Raw genomic sequence first — 19,808 nt, 5'->3', positions numbered from 1 at the left:
GACAATTTTAATTTTTTTTAGAGACAGGGTCTTTCTCTGTTGCTCAGGCTGGAGTGCAGCGGCATGATCATAGCTCACTGCAGCCAAAAACTCCTGGGCTCAAGCGATCCTCCTGCCTCAGCCTCCCAAAGTGCTAGGATTACAGGCATGAGCCACCATGCCCGGCCAATAAATATTTATTGAACCCAGGAAGGAACAAATCCCTCAGGACTCCAGGGAGACCTCCCCACATATGCTGCTCAGCTCTACTCACCAAAGCTGGAGAGCTGTCTTCCATCCTCATCCTCTTTCCTGGCTGAAGGCCCCTCTTGGTGGGGAGGAAGGGACGGCAGCAGGGTAGCCAGGGAGCGATGCTTGCTGTCTCCTCCCTGGCATGACGCTGCCTTCCTCAGGCAACAGCTGAGCCAGGCTTCCTCTGCCCCTTCTCGCTCCAAACAGCTTTAAAGTCCTTTTTTGATAGGAAGGCAGGGAGAGCGTGTTATTTTTCCACGCCTCAGGTCATTGTAAAGTTTACCCTTCCGAAATCATAATAAATGTGCTATTTAAAGCTGCCGTAGCTGGGCGAGGTGGCTCACACCTGTAATCCCAGCACTTTGGGAGGTTGAGGTGGACAGATCACCTGAGGCCATGAGTTCAAGACCAGCCTGGCCAACATGGTGAAATCCCTTCTCTACTAAAAATACGAAAATTAACCAGGCGTGGTGGTGCACTCCTGTAGTCCCAGCTACTCAGGAGGCAGAGGCAGTAGAATTGCTTGAACCCGTGAGGCGGAGGTTGCAGTGAGCCGAGATCATGCCATTGCACAGCCTGGGCAAGAGTGAGATTCTGTCTCAAAAATAAATACATTAAATAAATAAAGCTGCCCACCAAGGACACAGCTTGCCTTCTCTGATGCTCCCACCCCCCTCACCTGCCCTCCCATCCCATCCTGCCCTTAGACATGTTCATCCCCTTCCAGTCTTCCCTGAGGCCCTGCCGCCCTTTCTCCCTCTTTTCTTTTTTTTTGAGACAGAGTTTCACTCTTGTTGCCCAGGCTGGAGTGCAATGATGCAATCTCAGCTCACTGCAACCTCTGCCTCCCGGGTTCAAGCGATTCTCCTGCCTCAGCCTCCCGAGTAGCTGGGATTAGAAGCATGCGCCACCAGGCCCAGCTAATTTCGTATTTTTAGTAGAGACAGGGTTTCTCCATGTTGGTAAGGCTGGCCTCAAACTCCCAACCTCAGGTGATCCGCTCACCTCGGCCTCCCAAAGTGCTGGGATTATAGGCGTGAACCACCGCACCGGGCTCTCTGTCTTCTGTTACACCTACCACCCCAACTCTGTACTCCCTGACACTCCCCAAAGACAGTGATTTGCAAACTTGGCCCTGGCAGTGACTCTCTCGTTCACACTTCCACCAGCCCTAGGTCCCCGTCCAAAACATTCCTTCGGTCATCTCTTCTCTGGCCCCAAAAGGAGGCAGCATGCTCAGCATCAGGGCTCAGTCTCTTTATTAGGCAGCAGGAGAGGGGGTAGCCCAGCTCTGTTGGGAGGGAAACGACACCAAGAGGACCCAATGGAACAGCTCCAACCCAAAGCTTGGAGGCAACTTGTTGGAGAAGGGGCGGTGCAGGTAGCACGCCCAACCCTCCTGCTAGAATAGTGTAGGCTGCACCATCACTCCCCCTCTTCATCATCTTCTTCCAGGGGTGGCCGGTTCCGCTTGAAGAAGCCGACCTGGGGGTACACGGGGGCCAAGGTCAGGGTATACAGATGATTTGCTGGCCCCAGAGCACATGTAAGGAAGTATGCTAGCTATGAGCACCTCCCTGGACCAGCGCAGAACATGAAGCCCACTGTACTCACAAATGGATGCCTTTTGACATTTAGAGATAATGCATGGAATGAATTGTTGGGTTTTTGTTTTTTCTCCCCTGAGTTTTTATTTTTTTCTTTTTTTTAGAGGGAGTCTCACTCTGTCACCCAGGCTGTAGTGTAGTGGCTCGATCTCGGCTCAATGCAGCCTCCACCTCCCGGGTTCAAACAATTCTCATGCCTCAGCCTCCTGAGTAGCTGGGTTTACAGGTGTGTGCCACCACGCCCAGCTAATTTTTAGTAGAGACAGGGTTTCACCCTGTTGGCCGGGCTGGTCTCAAACTCCTGACCTCAGGTGATCTGCCTGCCTCAGCCTCCCATTGTGTTGGGATTACAGGCATAAGCCACTGTGCCCGGCCTCTGAATTTTTCTTTTTTATTTTATTTTTAGAGACAGAGTCTTGCTGTCGTCGCCCAGGCAATCCTCTCACCTCTTAGCCTCCCAAGTAGCTGGGACTACAGGTGTGGACTACCATACCTGACTTTTTTAAAAAAACTTTTTTGTAGAGATGGAGTCTCACTATGCTGTCCCAAACTCCTGGCCTCAAGTGATCCACCGCGCCTGGTCCCCACCTGGAATTTTTCTTTTCTTTTCTTTTGAGATGAAATCTCACCCAGGCTGGAGTGCAGTGGCACAATCTTGGCTCACTGCAACCTTCACCTCCCGGATTCAAGTGATTCTCCTGCCTCAGCCTCCCGAGTAGCTGGAAGTACAGGCGCCTGCCACCACGCCCGGCTAATTTTTGTATTTTTAGTAGAGATGGGGTTTCACCATGTTTGTCAGGCTGGTCTCGAACTCCTGACCTCATGAACCGCCCACCTCGGCCTCCCAAAGTGCTGGGATTACCGGTGTGAGCCACCACGCCCAGCCTGGAATTTTTCTTATACTGAAGTTTGTGTCTGCATGACTCGAGCATATGATGATATGTATTTGATTATTGTGGGTCTAGTGCGTGGTTTTCCCTAAAAGCACCATGTCTTCCCTTCAGTGTGCTTGAGACTTCTCCAGGTGCAGAGGAGCGAGTGACCCTCCAGGGCCACATAGGAAGGGAGGAATAGGGTCTAGACCAATCCTTGGGCCTCTTGCCTCACTCAAGGGGAAGGGCAGGGCTAGGAAGAAGTGCGCCTTGTCCTTGAGACCAGCCAGGAATTCCTGAAGGCGGGACTTACACCCTCTATACCCTCTATATCCTCTGAATCTTTTTGGTGGCAGGGGTGTCTAAAGGCCTCAGAATTTCAGGTGCTATCCTTTCCAGTGGTATGTGTCTGGAAGGGTTCCCAGGAGAATGACATTTTTGTGTTTGTTTTGCCTTTTTTGCTCTACTAGAGAAAGACATTCTATTTTTTTCTTTTTTTTTTGAGATGGAGGCTCGCTCTGTTGCCCAAGCTGGAGTGCAGTGGTGTGATCTCGGCTCACTGCAACCTCCGCCTCCTGGGTTCATGCAATTCTACTGCCTCAGCCTCCCGAGTAGCTGAGATTACAGGCATGTGTCAACACGCCCAGCTAATTTTGGTATTTTTAGTAGAGATGGGGTTTCACCATGTTGGCCAGGCTGGTCTCAAACTCTTGACCTCAGGTGATCTAAACGCTTTGGCCTCCGAAAGTGCTGGGATTACAGGTGTGAGCTACCCCACTGGACTGAGAATAACATTCTAATAGTGGAGACATAGACCCCTGGTCCCTGGATTACCCACTTGGGTGGGCCACCATCTCTCCTTGACTCCCTGTGAGGCAGGGCAGAGCCAAGCCTGTGCCCCACTGGGGACTCCACCGTCCTTCACACCTCACCTTCCACATGGCCAGGACCAGGATGGTGAGCAGCAGCAGGCCACCCAGCACACCCACCAGCACCCACCAGATTGGAATGGCCCTCTCCTCCAAGGCCCGGAGCAGCTGTGTCCGCACCTGGGGGCAAACCCACGTGTCTCCTCAGTCACCTTGACACCTGCCTTTCACAGAGACTCCAACCTCAGGCTGGTGACCTCCAGCCATGCCACCCACCCATACCACCCCTCAGACTTTTCTGGCTGGGCACTGACTGGGGGACAATGGGTCCTGCAGGACTGGTCTCTGCTCCATCCCCCCACACTCACCTGAGCTTCCCCTCGGGGCAGGCTGAGCGGGGGCACCGCATAGGGGAGGGAGGACACGTTGAACCATGCGTGCGACTGCAGCACAAACTGATCCAGAGGCCTCTGGACAGGTTGGGGTTGAAAGCCGTTTACACCCACAAGAGGCCTATTGGTTGCAGGAGTCCAGGTCCCACACCCCCGGCGGGGAAGCCCTGCCTCTGACCTAATCCCACTGCAATCCCCCAAAGTAAACCTTGCCTTCCCTCTCTTCCTGCCCTCCCACACCAAACCCCGCCCCTCCCAGAGCAAAGTGGTCCCCGCCCAGAAGGCCCGGCCCCGCCCCACCACGGCCCACCCCACCTGGTAGAGGCTGGGCAGCCACAGGAAGGCCAGCACCGTGACCATGGCCCGCTGCCCGCGCGCCATCTCCTGCAGGTCACACTGCACCACAGTACAGGGCGCCGAGTCGCAGCTCTGAGGGGAAGCATCGTCAGTCCCCAGCCCGTCCCGGCCCATCACCCCATCATCCCCCACCCCCTTACCCCCAGGACCCAACGCAGAAGGGGCCGGGGGTTCAGGAAGCGGTGGCCTTCCCATCAGGAAGGGCCTTGGATCCAAGCTTCGGATGCTGTCTTTCCACGGGCTTGCTCACATAGTCCCAGAGATGCAGGGAGGGTCATCCCCCAGCGCGCAATGCTCAGATCTATGATAACCTTGCTTTGGCATTGTTTTATGCTCCTTAACGTACTGGGAAGCTTTTAAAAAGTGCAGGTGTCTTTCAGCTCACCCCAGACACAAGCCAGCATGCTCCTCCATGTTCACTTGAAGTGCTCCCAGGGACCAAGCGTGGCCCACAGAGGCCCACAGCACACCCGGACCCCTCTCCCTCCTCCCATCCCCTCTGCCCCGTGGGTCCCGGGGAGGCCGGGCCAGAGACCAGAGAGCCTGCTCACTACGAGAACTGGATCCTGAAGCCTCGAGGGCTGCTCGGGCTCTGGCAGGAAGATCTGTCTGCGATCCCGCTTGTGATGGGCCGGGTGAATGGGGGAGGGGCTGGGGGTGGGCAGCCCCCAGTCCACCTGGGGGGGCAAAGGAGTGGTCAGGCCCAGGTCTCCCCCGAACCCCAGCCCACAGAGGTGCCCCGGTGGTTGGTCTGGGGCCGCCTTCCCAGGTCTTTCTTCCACCCAGCTCTTACCTTGAGAGGGTTGACAGGAGGCTGTGGGAAGCACTGAAGGCCCCCCTGGGGCTGTATATCCAGGATGTAGAGCAGGTCGGAGGGCTGGGACTGTCCCGGAAGGTGGATGCTGAGGTGAAGACCATTCACAGTCCCAGGGCCATTGTTGTGGAGCTGAAGGTGTGGTGGTGGCAGGGTGTGGGGAGCTTAGTGCCTCACCCGGAGTTCTGAGGACCCACTCACCCCAGCCAGGGACGCGAGGCTCCCCCATACCTCATAGGTATGCTCCACTTTGGGTCCCCAGCTGTCCAAGCTGTTCTGCTCCCTCTCACCTTCTTCTGCTGCCACCACCAGGGAGGCTGGAAAGGAGTTCCTGCAGGTGCCCAAGACCCCCAGAGAGAGTGTGATGCCCTGATTGGCCTGTGAGGTTTCCCCAGCGCCCCCTGGAGTTTAGAGCCCTGAATGCCATCTCCCTTCTCCACCCCTGGCCTCTCACCCTCGCAGCTCCACTTGGGCCTCTGCCCGGACCGGCACGTCCAGCAGCACAATCTTGCTGTTTGGATTCTGGCTGTTCTTGCTAGAGGGGAGGGGATGAGGAGAAACAGGGCCAGGGACACCAGCCCAGTGACTTTCTGGGGGTGAGGCCAGAATTTTAGAGAGTTCAGAGAGAGCTAATTATACAAAGAGCATGCCACACTGAAGTTAGACCTGGGAAAGAACTTCCTCTAGGGCTCCAAGACTCAGACATAAGTCTCTGAGGAAGAAAGGGAACCAGGCTTCTTCAAAGACCTTTTTTTTTTTCTTTTGAGATAGAATCTCGCACTGTCGCCCAGGCTGGAAGGCTGGAGTGCGGTGGCCCAATCTCAGCTCACTGCAACCTCCACCTCCCAGGTTTGGTTCAAGCTATTCTCCTGCCTCAGCCTCCCGAGTAGCTGGGATTGTAGGTGCGCACCACCATGCCCAGCTAATTTTTATATTTTTAGTAGAGATGGGGTTTCACCATGTTGGCCAGGCTGGTCTCCAACTCCTGACCTCCAGTGATCCTTCTGCCTTGGCCTCGCAACGTGCTGGGATTACAGGTGTGAGCCACCGCGCCTGGCCTCGAAAGACCCTTCTGTATGGAAGGGACCTGAGGGGCTCTGCACGGGGGTCAGACGGGGGAAGGGTGGTGGGTAGGCATGCTCGCCAGGTCAGTACCTCCGTATCTGCAGCTGGAAGGACACAGACTCCCCAGCCTCTTCCAGATTCCCCACGCTCACCAACATCGCTATTCCTATCTGGGAGATGAGGAGGGCCAAGGTCACTGCCCAAGTGCCCCACTTAGGACAGCCCTGCCCTGAATGTGGCCTCCAGTCTTCACCCTTCAAGATCACCATTATTCTTTTTCTTTTTTTTTTTTTTCCGAGACGGAGTCTCCCTCTGTCACCCAGGCTGGAGTGCAGTGGCGTGATCTCGGCTCACTGCAACCTCCACCTCCCAGGTTCAAGTGATTTTTCTGCCTCAGCCTCCCGAGTAGCTCTGACTATAGGCGTGCGCCACCATGCCCGGGTAATTTTTGTATTTTTAGTAGAGACGGGGTTTTGCTATGTTGGCCAGGCTGGTCTTGAACTCCTGACCTCGTGATCCACCCGTCTCGGCCTCCCAGAGTGCTGGGATTACAGGCGTGAGCCACCGCACCAGGCCACCATTATTATTTCTATTTTACCTGGAAGCCCACTGGGTAAAGGGGCTCAGAGAGGGAAAGTCACTCACCCAAGGACATGTGGCAAGGGAGTGTGAGGACCAAGATTCTGGCCCAGAACTATGTGGCTCTAAAACCTCACCCCTAAAATCTGGTTGTTCATGAGCCCCTGGTGGAGACCCGGTACCACGACCCAGCAGCCTCACCTGGGCGTTCTTTTTCATGGGGTTGCCCAGCTCACACAGCACCACCCTGGTCTCATTCTCCTTCTTCTGATTACAGATGAGTCTCTCAAAGCCCTTCAGGAAGGCAGTTCCAAGAAAGAAATTACAGAGCATCATATATATATATTTAAGCTCCCTTGGAAGGTCTGGAAAGATTTGTGTGCCAAGGTGGGGGGGCGGGGTTTCCTGGGGTGGGGTCTCAAGGGACTGTCACATGCTAGTGTGTGTATTGCTGTAGCACTACTACTTTTTAGGCATTTTCATTTTGGAAATAAAAAACACAAAACATTAGAGTATGACCCCCATTATTATAAACTATATTAACAACATAAAAAATAAATATATACTTATGTGAGTGCGAGTCAATATTGAAAAAAAGACTGGAAGGAAATCCACCAAATGTTAACAGAGGTTCCTGTTAACATTTGGTTCCTAAACCTTTTTTGTTTTTCTGGTTTTTGTAATAGAGTTTTGGAATTCTGTGCCATTAGCAAGTATTCCTCTTCCAAATTAAAAAAAAATAAAATAAAAAATTACATCTTTGACAGCAAAGCAGAAAAGAAGAGGGACTCTCAGGGAGGGAGATGAGAGAGCCAAGGCTCCAGCGCCTCCCAGGTCCCAGGTACTGTTCCCAGGGTGGGGGCCATACCTCGACGTTGCTTAGGGCCCGCATGTAGTGGGCGCCCTGGGGCAGGTGCACGGCCAGCTCTGCTTCATAGGCCCCCTCGCCCTCGTTGGCTGCGTCCATCTGCAGCTCCAGGACATTATCTGCCCCAACTAGGAGCGGGGAGCCCGTCCTGTGGGGAAAGAGGAGTGAAGCCAGGGAGCCTGGGTCCGGGCCCAGGATGTGGGAAAAGAGGGGACTAAGGTGTGGAGCAGGTATGATAGGCAGAAAGGGCCAGGGTCGGGCAGAGTGGGAGGCCTCCTCACACGCTGGCAGTGAGCTGAAGCTGGGGCACACATACGTCATCTTCCCCACAGTCCAGGATGATTCGTGTCTAGAGGGGCACATTGGGGTGTGCGGGTAAGTTGGGGATGTGTGAGGTTTAGGGATTACATCAGGGTTAGGAAAACAGTGGGCTTGGGGTTCACATAGGGGCTTAGGGAGTAAGAAGGTCTGAGGACAAAAAGGAGTTTGTAGATGGTATCGGGGCTCGGGTTTATTTGGAGGTTTGGGACAATGTCAGGGTTTGTCAATTTACATCAGAGCTTAGGGGATACTGGGATTTTTAGGTGTTTATTTTATTTTTGGAGACGGAGTCTCGCTCTGTCGTCCAGGCTGGAGTGCAGTGGCACTATCTCGGCTCACTGCAAGCTCCGTCCCCCAGGGTTCACGCCATTCTCCTGCCTCAGCCTCCCGAGTAGCTGGGACTACAGGTACCCGCCACCACGCCCAGCTAATTTTTTTTTTTTTTTTTGTATTTTTAGTAGATGGGGTTTCACTGTGTTAGCCAGGATGGTCTTGATCTCCTGACCTCGTGATCCACCCGCCTTGGCCTCCCAAAGTGCTGGGATTACAGGCGTGAGCCACTGTGCCTGGCTTTTTTTTTTTTTTGAGACAGAGTCTTGCTCTGTCACCCAGGCTGGAGTGCTGTGGCACACTCTTGGCTCACTGCAACCTCTGCCTCCTGGGTTCAAGTGATTCTCCTGCCTCAGCCTCCCGAGTAGCTGGAATTACAGGCATGCGTCACCACACCCGGCTAATTTTTTTTGTATTTTTAGTAGAGATGGGGTTTCACCATGTTGGCCAGGTTGGTCTCTAACTCCTGACCTCAGGCAATCTGCCTGCCTCGGTCTCCCAAAGTGCTGGGATTACAGGTGTGAGCCACAATGACTGGCTGGATTTTGAGGTTTTCATTAGGGTTTGGAATGACATCAAGGTTTTGGGGTTCACATTGTGACTTGGCACTAACCCTAATCCTGATTTGCTATCAGGGGTCCTGCACCTCCCTGGCCTGTCCCTGCCTGTCCCTACCTGCTCCTGCACATGGGTGTCTCCATGCAGCACGACAGCAGGGGCCATTCCAGCCTCCGTGGGCGGTAGGGACACATTGAGGCTGAGCACAATGGGGCTCAGCTTGTCCCGGAAGTCTGCCTCATCCTAGGACAGGGGCAAGAGTCAGGCCATCTTGCTACCATACACATCCCACCTTCTCCTGGCCAGTAGGCACCGTGTCCTGACCACCCCCGGACTCACAGCACCCAGCTCAGTGCCCCAGGGCTAGATGAACAAGTCCAGTGGGTAAGTTCTACTCTCCCAGCCCTGCCAATCCCCTGCCTGGGCATACTCGAAGGAAGGCCATGGTGGTGTGGCAGATGGGGCTGTGCTTTCCGCCCAGATCCAGGTTCAGGGTGGTGCCTGCCTGTTGAGAGCCCAGCAGCAGCACCCGCCGGCCCTGGCGGGGCTTCTGCCGGTCCAGCTGCAGCTCGGCATTTAGGGCTGGCAGGGCAAGCAGAAGAGTCAGGACCTCTCTGGCCAGCCTCCGGGAGAGTCCAAGCCCACCTCCCTCCTGCCCCCTTCATGCCACTCACATAGCTTCTGAGGAATGTTGTGCCCAGTGGCTCCAACACACATCTGGATGTTGAAGCTGCAAAGACGTAAGTGGGGCTCAGGGGTTGGAGCCTTTCTGAGGTCCCAGATCCTTCAAGGCCCACGCCCTCTGCCTCCTCACCAGCTCACGGGTGTCTTGGTCTGAGGTAGGACACAGCTCTTCACAGCAGGATTCAGTGAATCTTGCACCAGTAGCTGGACAGAGGCCTTCACCACTGGCTGAGCTCTGATGGGATAGGGTGATGGGGTAGGCTTGCCATTGTGGCTCCTCCTGGCCTGGCCTCCTCTTGATGGCACAGGACCTTCCCCTTCCCGCCCCTGGAGCCAGTGCTCACCTGTACACAGCCACCTGGTTGGCCCCGTAAGCTCCCACGATCAGGTCTATAGACATCGAGGAATGGGTCAGAATTGGCCATTAGGGCATGGGATCCTCATCTCATCTTCCCAGGGGTTCCCCACACCACCTCCCCCACTGGAGGTTTAACCCAGCCCCTCTGGCAGTCCATAGTGGGACACCAGGCCAGGCATGAGCCCCTGGCCGTGTCTCTTGGCACTTCCAGCGAATGTCCAAGGGCCTTTCTTGGGCATTTCTAGCTGGAGGCAGTCCAGGGCACCTGGGTATCCGTTGTCATCGATGTCTACGGCACCTCGAAGGGAGAAGCCAAAGGCAGAGCCTGTGGGGAAGGGGCTGTCCAGGACCTGGGAGGGACGTGACCTCAGCCCCTCACTCTGACCCAGGAACACCAGCACTTGGCCCCGGCCACTGGGACCCCCGTAGGGGGCAGCCACTGCAATGTCTGGAAGGAGTAACAGAAAGGAAGTGGCTGATTGTTATTCAGCCTCCCTAGATGACTGTAAAACTTTCCTGAGCTTCTCTGGGCACATCCCAGGAGACTAGGAAAGGGGTGCAAAGTGTGGGTGAAGGAGGCACTGCCCTACCCTCCAGGAGTTAACAATCAGGTGGGAGAGGGACCTGCCAAGTAGGATTGTTATAAAAACAGTGACAACTCTCACTGTCTATTGAGGAAAATATATCCTGAAAATTAAGCATCATTATTCCCTTTTCTAAAATTTTTTTTTTGAGATGGAGTCTCGCTCTGTTGTCCTGGCTGGAGTGCAGTGGTGCGATCTCGGCTCACTGCAACCTCTGCCTCCCCCGTTAAAGTGATTCTTGTGCCTCAGCCTCTTCAGTAGCTGGGATTACAGGCGCCTACCACCATGCCCGGCTAATTTTTGTATTTTCAGTAGAGACGGGGTTTCACCACATTGGCCAGGCTGATCTCGAACTCCTGACCTCAAGTGATCTGCCCACCTTGGGCTCCCAAAGTGCTGGGATTACAGGTGTGAGCCACCGTGCCCAAGCCCCTTTTAAAATTTTTTTATTTTTAAGACAGTCTTGCACTGTCATTCAGGCTGAAGTGCAGTGGTGCAACCATGGCTTACTGCAGCCTCAACCTTCTGGACTAAAGCAATCCTCCCACCTCAGCTTCCCAAGCAGTTGAGACTATAGCCACCATGCCCAGCTAATTTTTAAAAATTTTTATGGAGACGAGATCTCCCTATGTTGCCCAGGCTGGTGTCAAACTCCTAGGCTCCAGTGATCCTCCTGCCTCGGCCTCCCAAAGTGCTGGGATTCCAGGTGTGAGCCACCGTGCCTGACCATCTAGCATCTATTTCTAGCCTTCTCCATTCCATCAGACTCCCAGACCCCCCACACTTCCTTCAGCAGGTGACATAATCTCTTACTTCAGGAAGAGAGGCAGCCCACTGTTATGCTATAATCCCACACCGACTTTCTTTTCCCTTTCCCCATTTGACCCTGGAAGAGGTTTCCTTCCTTTACCCTGACACTGGGCCAGTCACCCTCCCACCCCCTGAGGCATCACAGGGACTCTCTGCTGGCTCATCACCCCATTTCCCCACAACATCATTTTCAACCTACTACATGTTCTTCCACATTGAAATAATCTCCCCTTGACCCTCATCTCTTTTCTGTGATCACCTTTTCTCTTTTTCCTCTTATAGTCAAACATGTTTTTTTTTTCCTTTCTATTCCTCAAATTCCTTTTTACCACAAACCCGTTGAAAGAGCTGTCTACATTAGCTGCATCCAATTTTTCACCTCCATTCATACCTTACCCCATTGCATTCTGGCTTCTGACCCTATCTTGGCCTGAATCAATTTATGTCACTGTCACCAGTAACCTCCCCTTCTTTTTTCTTTCTTCCTTTCTTTCTCTATTTTTTTTTTTTTTTTTTTTTTTTTGTTGAGATGGAGTCTTGCTCTGTCACCCAGGCTGGAGTGCAGTAGTGGCGCAATCTCAGCTCAGTGCAACCTCCACTTCCCGGGTTCAAGAGATTCTCCTGCTTCAATTTCCCAAGTAGCTGGGATTACAGGTATGAGCCACCATGCCTGGCACCCTCTTCTTGCTAAAGCCCATGAATATTTCTCCAGCCCCACCTAATTGTACCTTGCAGCAGCAGCAGGAGCTGCAGCGCCCACTTCCTCCTGTGCATGCTCTTTAACGCATGCTCTTCCTTGAGTCCCGGGCCATCACACCCCCTGGGTTCCCTCCTCCCTCTCTGGACACTCCTCTGTCTCCTTCTCAGACTTACCTCCTGTAGGAGTCACCTAAATGCTTTTGCTCCCTAGGGCTCTATCCTGGGCCTCTTATTTCACAGGTCCCGGGACCTCATCCACTTTCCCCAAACCCCTGTCTCCCATTCAGATCTCTCTTGTGGAAGTGGGGAGAGCCATTCCCAACTGTTCTTTGGATATTTCCGCCTAAAGCACCCAAGCCCTTCAAGCTCAACAGGTCTAGAGCTGAACTGCTGATCTCCCGCCTCTCCCCAGCACCTGCTGCACGGCCTGAGTTCCAGGCAGTGGAGGCCATCACAGGCACCCAACTCCAACCTCTCCCCTGGCCCCACATCCAGTCTCCCACCAAGTCCTAATAATCCGAGTCCTAAATATCTGTGAAGTCACTCCCATCTCTAACTCCACCGCCAAAATCCACATCCAGGTGGTCATTGTCTCTTGCCTGGATTAAGGCAAACACATCCTAATTAGTCTTCAACTCTCCCATCTGCTCTCCACTCAGCACCCCATGTGTCTAAGCCACATACTTATATGCTTAAAACCCATCCTGGTTCTGGCTGCCCTCAGGCCAACTCCATGCTTTTTGAGTGGCTGTTAACCCCTCTGCAACAAGTAGGGCTCCTCTCTTCCCTCACCATTGTAGCCATCCCGGTCGAGGTCGCCCAGGGGTGCGATGGCAGAGCCGAATCGCCCATAGAGCTGTGTGCCAGTCAGCAGGAGGCTGGGGGCACCCAGCGCGTGGGGGCCTCGCGGCTGCAGGAACAAATACACACGCCCCACTTCGGCCAGTTTTCGGTCTGCCCGGCTCTCCATATACAGTGGAGCGCCCACCAGCAGATCATGCCTCCTGTGGGCCAGATGAGTGGTTACATGGGACTGGACCAGGCGTATATTGGGGCTAGGGCCAAATCTCCTCGACCCTTGCTCTCCTGTTCCTCCAGTGGATACGTGAGACTAGGGCTAGGAAAGGGAGACAGAGGGCAGCTCTGGTAATTTGGGACCCAACTGGGTAGGGGTGGGGCATGTCCCTCCTCACCCATCCCCGTTGACGTCAGTGACAGCCACTGAATGCCCAAAATACGACGCCATCTGCAAGATGAGGAGCACCATCATTCACGCCGCTGGACCAGCATCCTCTAAGAAATGGGCCCTCACCTCCCATGAAATATTCTGAAGTCTCAGTTCCCCTTCCACCCAGCCACGCCCACTGGGACCTGGCCCCCACCTGCTCTCCGCGCAGCCGATGCAGCCTCTGGTAGTAGGAGTCCAAAATTTCCACCTGCACGGACAGCGCAGGCGAGAGCATCATTCTTGTACCCAAAGCAACCTCCCACTCCAGGTGAGAAAGGGTGGTTTGGTGGAGGCGGGGCGGGGGTGGGGGGCGCTCAGGAGTTGTCAGCCTGAGGACTGGGATAAGGGGCTTCGGGAGGCCCAGTGGTGGGGGCACTTACCGCTCCCAGGGTCCAGCTCCAAGTGGGGGCACCGACGACATACTCTGGCGATAGGGAGAGCCAGGCTCAGGGAATGAGAGCCTTAGAACCTACCCACTTCCCGCTCCCCGTTCTGCACCCAGGGAAAAATTTGTGTGCAGGAAGATTTCCCTACATAGGGGAGATTTCAGGGAGGCGCTCCTCCCCAGGTTGGGCTACCCAACTCCCGCCCTAAGTGGATTTCTTGCCTGTAGTGTTGAGATCCCCGTCGAACTCGCCCACGGCCACCGAGTACCCTGAGGACACGGGCGCAAATTAGTCTTTTCCAGGGGAGGAAGCACAGAGGGGAAGGAGGGCAAAGAAGGAGGAGATTAAGGCCACTCAGCCCCAGCCCTGCATTGTGCAGATGGAAAAACGGAGGCCTTCGAGGGGCCAAGCCCTGCCCCAGGCTGCGCTACGAGTCCGCAGTGGAAGGGAGCGGTGGGCGCATGGGAGGTGGGCGGTCTGCGGGGAAGCCGCAGGAGCGGAGGGCGGGAGCGGCTTAGGCGGTGGGCTGGCCGGCAGGGGTGGGCATGGAGGCTCCCGCAGGGGCAGGACCTGACCGTCTGCGGTGGGCGGTGACCCTCGGGGTGCTGGAAGTCTGGAAGGGCGGTGTTACCCCAGTAGCCGTCGAAGTACTCTGGGTTGCTGGAGTCAAAGGAGAGGCTCTGGGAGGACACGTGCCACAAAAGGATGCCTGGGCGGTAACTCGAGAAAATATCCGCAATTGGAGCCTGGGCCAGGAGACCTAGGGCGGGAGGGACAGCGGGTGTGAAGCCCAAACACCGCGGGTCTCCTTGGGCCGCGAGAAGGGAGGGAGGTGTACGGATGGGCACGTACCTAAGAAATAATAGCCGCCAGGAGCCCCAAGCACCAGCTCTCCGGCCTGGAAGGGAAGTCCTGAGGGTGAGAGGGGGCCCTGTTTGGGAGCCGCCCCCACTGCGCTTTTGCTCCCTACTTGCCTGAGTGACCACGGAGCTGAAGCCCGCTTCACAGTAACGCTTGTCCCAGCCTGCAGGAGACAAGGAGGAGGGGTCAGCGCAGGGGTGAAGGGAGGCGCGCGCGAGCCCGGAGGAGGGCTGAGGGACAGGGGCGGGGCCTTGAGTCGGCGGGGCCCTGGGGCGAGGCCAGATCCAAAGCAAGGGCTGCGGCGCTGGGGGCGGGATCCGATGGGGGCGGGGCCAAGCCGTCGCGAGTGGGCGGGGCCAGGTCGTAGCTGGCGCTTACTAAAATCATTTTCCACGTAAATGCGGCTCAGGGTGTTCCCGCGACAAGGGGAGTACTCGGCGCGGCGGCCGCTCTCTGGCTGAGCCAAAAAGCAGCTACCTACGGGCGTCTTCTCAGCCTCCTCAGTCTTTTCTAGGACGTTCCAGTGCTGCCAGGGGGCGCAGGCCTGGAGAAAGGCCACAGGAGTGGGGACGGGCGCGAGACTTGGGCTCCTCCTAGCCCCAGGTGTCCCTTCCCCCTATTGTTCCCTGTGCCCTGTACCGCGGGGCCCACCACAATGACGTCGCTCCAGCTGACGACCGACGCCCCCAGTCCTTGGCGGGCCTTGAAGGTTTGTAAAGTTTGGGAGCCTACATTTCGGGTCTCATCACCTGGAAGGCACAAGAAGGGGTGGGGCGCTGAAGCCCGGCAGTCCACGTCCCTCTGACCCCAACCTTGCTCTCCTTGCCTGGGACTCACGGAGGTCAAAGAGCAGCGAGGGGCACTGGCCGCCCTCGGCCCTCCAGGGGCACAGGAACACGCCGCCCGTCTCCTCCTGGCTGGGGCCCAGGGTCCGCGGGGCGCCCACCACGATGGCCACTCTGCATAGGAAAGCTGGGTGAGCGCCGCGCAGATTCCAGCGTATCCCAGGCCCTGGCGCCGGCGCTGGGAGCACTGCCCGGAAGGCCATGTGGCATGGGGGCACTGGACCATCTTTCCTCAATGACACCTCACAGACCACCGTGATGTACTTCTTCATCTTATGGACAGTGAAACCGACTCTCAGCGAGGGCAATCACGTGGCTAAAGTAACCCAGTGAGTTGAGAGTAGAGCTGGGACTATAACCATTTGGTTTGATTTGAACACCAGGGGTTTGAGATCTTTGCTGAAAAAGACCTAAACTCTGTACAACATCTCCATCCTTCCACCCGCAACAAGAACCAGCGGTTCACATGCTCCCTGGAATGCCTGTCTAGACTGTTACCAGATCCCCTCTTGAGAGCTGGTTTTAATGAGGGAAGGTAGCGGGTACCTCTAAAGTGGGGCTGGAGTGTGTGTGCTGATAGGAGGACCCTAGCAGATCTAGGTTGAAATCACAATTCTGCCATATGTGAAATAGGAATACCAATTTCATAACCAATGACTGGTTTTCACAACCAGTCAATGCTGTCAGGAGTAAATGTAATAAATACGAGTAACGGTTAGCATGGTCCCAGCCAAATACATAACAAACGCTCTTGAAACAATGCCATAATTTTAAAAAATAATTTTGTTGTTTTGTTTTGAGACAGGGTCTCATTCTGTTGCCCAGCTGGAGTGCAGCAGCATGATCACAGCTCACTGTAGCCTTGATCTCCAGGGCTCAAGCAATCCTCTCCCCTCAGCCACCCTAGTAGCTGGGACTGCGGGTGTGCAACACCATGCCTGGCTAATTAAAAAAAATTTTTTTATAGGCTGGGCATGGTGGCTCACACCTGTAATCCCAGCACTTTGGGAGGCCAAGGGATTACAGGCATGAGCCTCTGTGTCTGGCCCATAATATTTTTTTAGCCTGCAGGATGTTTAAGTAGTGCCAGTGGGATCACTACTTATAGGAGGGGAAATCAGCAGGAGTGGGCACAGGAAGGAGTTGAGCTGATTCAGGCCCAATGACAGCATTCGCCAACACCCCACGAGCTCTGGAACTAGAATGACCCTTCAAAATTGTCAGAGTTGGCCGGGCGTGGTGGCTCACGCCTGTAATCCCAGTACTTTGGGAGGCCGAGGCAGGCTGATCACCTGAGGTCAGGAGTTTGAGACCAGCCTGGCCAACATAGTGAAACCCTGTCTCTACTAAAAATACAAAAATTAGCCGGGCATGGTGGCATGCACCTGTAATCCCAGCTACTCGGGAGGCTGAGACAGGAGAATCGTTTGAACCCAGGAGGCAGAGGTTGCAGTGAGCCGAGATCACCCCATTGCACTCCAGTCTGGGCAACGAGGGCGAAACTCCATCTCAAAAAAAAAGAAGAAAAAAAGTCCGGGCGTGGTGGCTGAAGCCTGTAATCCCAGCACTTTGGGAGGCCAAGGCGGGTGGATCACCTGAAGTTGGGAGTTCGAGACCACCCTGACCAACATGGAGAAACCTCATCTCTACTAAAAATACAAAATTAGCCGGGTGTGGTGGCACATGCCTGTAATCCCAGCTACGCGGGAGGCTGTGGCAGGAGAATCGCTTGAACCCGGGAGGCAGAAGTTGTGGTGAGCCGGTGATTGTGCCATTGCACTCCAGCCTGGGCAACAAGAGCGAAACCCCATCTCAAAAAAAAAAAAAAAAAAAAAAAGAAGAAGAAAAAAAGAATTGTCAGAGTTGATGAAAGAGGGCTGGACCCTTATCAAATGCCTCCCCCACACCTGCCTCCACTCTCCTCACTCACCCACTTCTCATTGATCAGACGCTGGATGTGAGCCATCTTGGGAGGGGACTTGGAGTGAACTGGCTCTCTTCAGCAGAGGAAATCCCCTAAGTGGCTGACACTTGAAGGCTATCTGCCATTGCCACCCATTGCCACTCCCTGAAGCTGGTGGGCACAGTGTTTCTCACGATAGTAGCTCAGGGTACACACTATGAAGAGGAGGAGCCAAGACTCTAATCTTGGCACTCTTGATTCTGAAGCCTGATCAATACTAATCATTAATGACCTATTGCTTCTTTTCAAATATTTATAATGTTGATGGAGATGAGGGAAATGGAATAGAAATGCAAGGTGCGGGAGGGTAGACAACTTTAGTTCTGCAAATCAATTTAGGACATGTGCTCCTCTCCACATTTCTTTTTTTTTTTTTTTTTTTGAGACAGAGTTTCGCTCTCGTTGCCCAGGCTGGAGTGCAATGGCATGATCTCGGCTCACCACAACCTCTGCCTCTCAGGTTCAAACGATTCTCCTGCCTCAGCCTCCTGAGTAGCTGGGATTACAAGCATGCGGCACCACGCCCGGCTAATTTTTTTTTTTTTTTTGAGACGGAGTCTCACTCTGTCACCCAGGCTGGAGTGCAGTGGCACGATCTCAGCTCACTGCAACCTCCACCTCCCGGGTTCAAGTGATTCTCCTACCTCAGCCTCCCGAGTAGCTGGGACTACAGGAGTGTGCCACCACACTCAGCTAATTTTTGTATTTTTAATAGAGACAGGGTTTCACCATATTGGCCAGGCTGGTCTTGAACTCCTGACCTCATGATCTGCCCACCTCTGCCTCCCAAAGTGCTGGGATTGCAGGTGTGAGCCACTGTGCCTGGCCTCTTTTTTTTTTTTTTTTTTTTTGTATTTTTAGTAGAGACGGGGTTTCTCCATGTTGGTCAGGCTGGTCTCGAATTCTCGACCTCAGGTGATCTGCCCGCCTCGGCCTCCCAAAGTGCTGGGATTACAGGCATGAGCCACCGCGCCCGGCCTCCTCTCTGCATTTCAAGGTGTTGAGGGTGGAGTGGTTCATACAACTGACCCTTGGGGGAAAAATAAAGCATCAACTCTTGTCTTCCCTTTGTTCTTGCTGTAGTTTTCAGTGCCCATCAGCCCACCTGTGCCCTGCCCTTATACCTTCACCTGAGCCAGTCCCCTGGACCCCAACATTCTTGACAAGAAATCAACCTGAATAGGCCCCACAAGTCACCTTGCTCAACTGCTATCGCAAATGGGAAACTCGAAGCCCCCAGAAGCAGTGATGGGGAGGGGTCCTGCTCTCTCCCAATACCCCAACTTCCCTTACGGCTCACCTCCCATGGCTGTCCTTGTGGAAGTCCAGTGAAAATCCAAAGTGGCTGCCATTGGGGCCTGCATAGAAGGTGAGCTGCACTGGGTCCAGGTTCAAGGCCCAGGCTGGAGGGGCAGCACAAGGTCCCAAGAGCAGTAGCACCCACTCCAGAAGCCAGAGGGCTTGCAGTGGACACAAAGCTCTGGCCATCTTCCTTCTTCCACAACCTCCCAGGCAGAAATGGGCCAGCTCCTCCTCCTTCCCTTCAGATTCCTCCACAGGAAGTCTTTTCTTATCAAACTGGAACCCCAAGTAACTTGCTGAGCAATGGGCAGAGCAAAGGGCTATAGCCCCTGGACTCATGGTGGCTAGAATTGCCAGGAAGTGGGTGAGGCCACCCCGAGGGTGGATGCTCATGGCTGAAAGCCATGACTCCTCCCCTTTCCTGAGAATAGTTTATTACCATGTCCTATTGGTTCTGCCTATCAATGATGTCTCTTGAATCTTTACCCCATCTCTACTACCACCGTGCTAGTCCAAGCCACCATCACTTTCTGCTTGGGATAGCGTGATTGTGAACTGGTCCATACTTGTCTACTCTAGCCTACAGTTCTAATCTCCTCCCTTCCCCCATCTGGCTGTACAGCTGTGGTGCTTTGTGACTTGGCCACAGGTCGGGGAAGGAGAAGGAAGCTGCTGCCCCCGATAAAACCTGAGGCTGCTGTATCTTTTTGGATATGGCATTTACCCACTTCCTCCTTCTAGGACCTTGGGCGGCCTCAACCAGCCATACTGGTGCAGCAGCTTCCTCACTCCTCCTCCGTCTTGAGCCAAGCTTTAGTGTGGCCACAGCAGTGCAGTCAGTGCTGGGGACAGGGTGGTGAATGGACCTTGGTCTAGGTAGCAAGGAGATTGGGGATAAAGTGGAGTTATTCCAGGGAATTTTGACTCACAGTTTCTGAGATTATGCATTAGCTGTTCAGTTGAAGGTAGGCCCTCAATCCTTTTTGGGTGATGGAGCTCTTTAACCATTAAGACTTGATTCTGGTTGGGGTCTTTGCCTAGGGGAGCCTTCCCTGACTCCTCAGGCTGGCAGCGTGGGCTAACACACGTAGGCACAGCATTGAGCACACTGTTTACTCTTGGTCCGTTCACAGGATTGTGTAAATGAGTCCCTTGGGAGCAAGGCTCCTTGCTACAGCCCTAGAGACTACCCAAGAGTCCAATGTGTAGTACGTGTATTGCTGAA

At 54.4% G+C, this 19,808-nt stretch overlaps 1 protein-coding gene across 1 annotated transcript; it reads right to left on the bottom strand.

Moving 5' to 3' along the window:
- Positions 1-1,467: 1,467 nt before the first annotated feature.
- ITGA2B (integrin subunit alpha 2b) lies at positions 1,468-19,368 on the bottom strand. Its single transcript, XM_003805878.5, has 30 exons — positions 18,582-19,368; positions 15,311-15,432; positions 15,125-15,222; positions 14,852-15,017; positions 14,587-14,636; positions 14,465-14,510; positions 14,244-14,372; positions 13,834-13,881; positions 13,607-13,650; positions 13,381-13,434; positions 13,192-13,244; positions 12,791-13,002; positions 10,171-10,353; positions 9,892-9,937; positions 9,678-9,782; positions 9,538-9,593; positions 9,294-9,445; positions 8,981-9,106; positions 7,936-8,003; positions 7,655-7,802; positions 6,988-7,080; positions 6,298-6,377; positions 5,597-5,677; positions 5,374-5,473; positions 5,122-5,274; positions 4,880-5,005; positions 4,287-4,400; positions 3,948-4,049; positions 3,643-3,759; positions 1,468-1,716 (listed from the first exon to the last, which is right to left on the bottom strand). The coding sequence occupies exons 1-30, from the start codon at positions 18,974-18,976 to the stop codon at positions 1,657-1,659; spliced, it is 3,327 nt and encodes a 1,108-aa protein (XP_003805926.4). The 5' UTR covers positions 18,977-19,368; the 3' UTR covers positions 1,468-1,656.
- Between the last annotated feature and the right edge of the window lie 440 nt (positions 19,369-19,808).

Source organism: Pan paniscus, chromosome 19 (assembly GCF_029289425.2).
Source record: "Pan paniscus chromosome 19, NHGRI_mPanPan1-v2.0_pri, whole genome shotgun sequence".
NCBI classification, from domain to species: Eukaryota; Metazoa; Chordata; class Mammalia; order Primates; family Hominidae; genus Pan; species Pan paniscus.
This window is presented reverse-complemented; position numbering and strand designations above follow the sequence as displayed.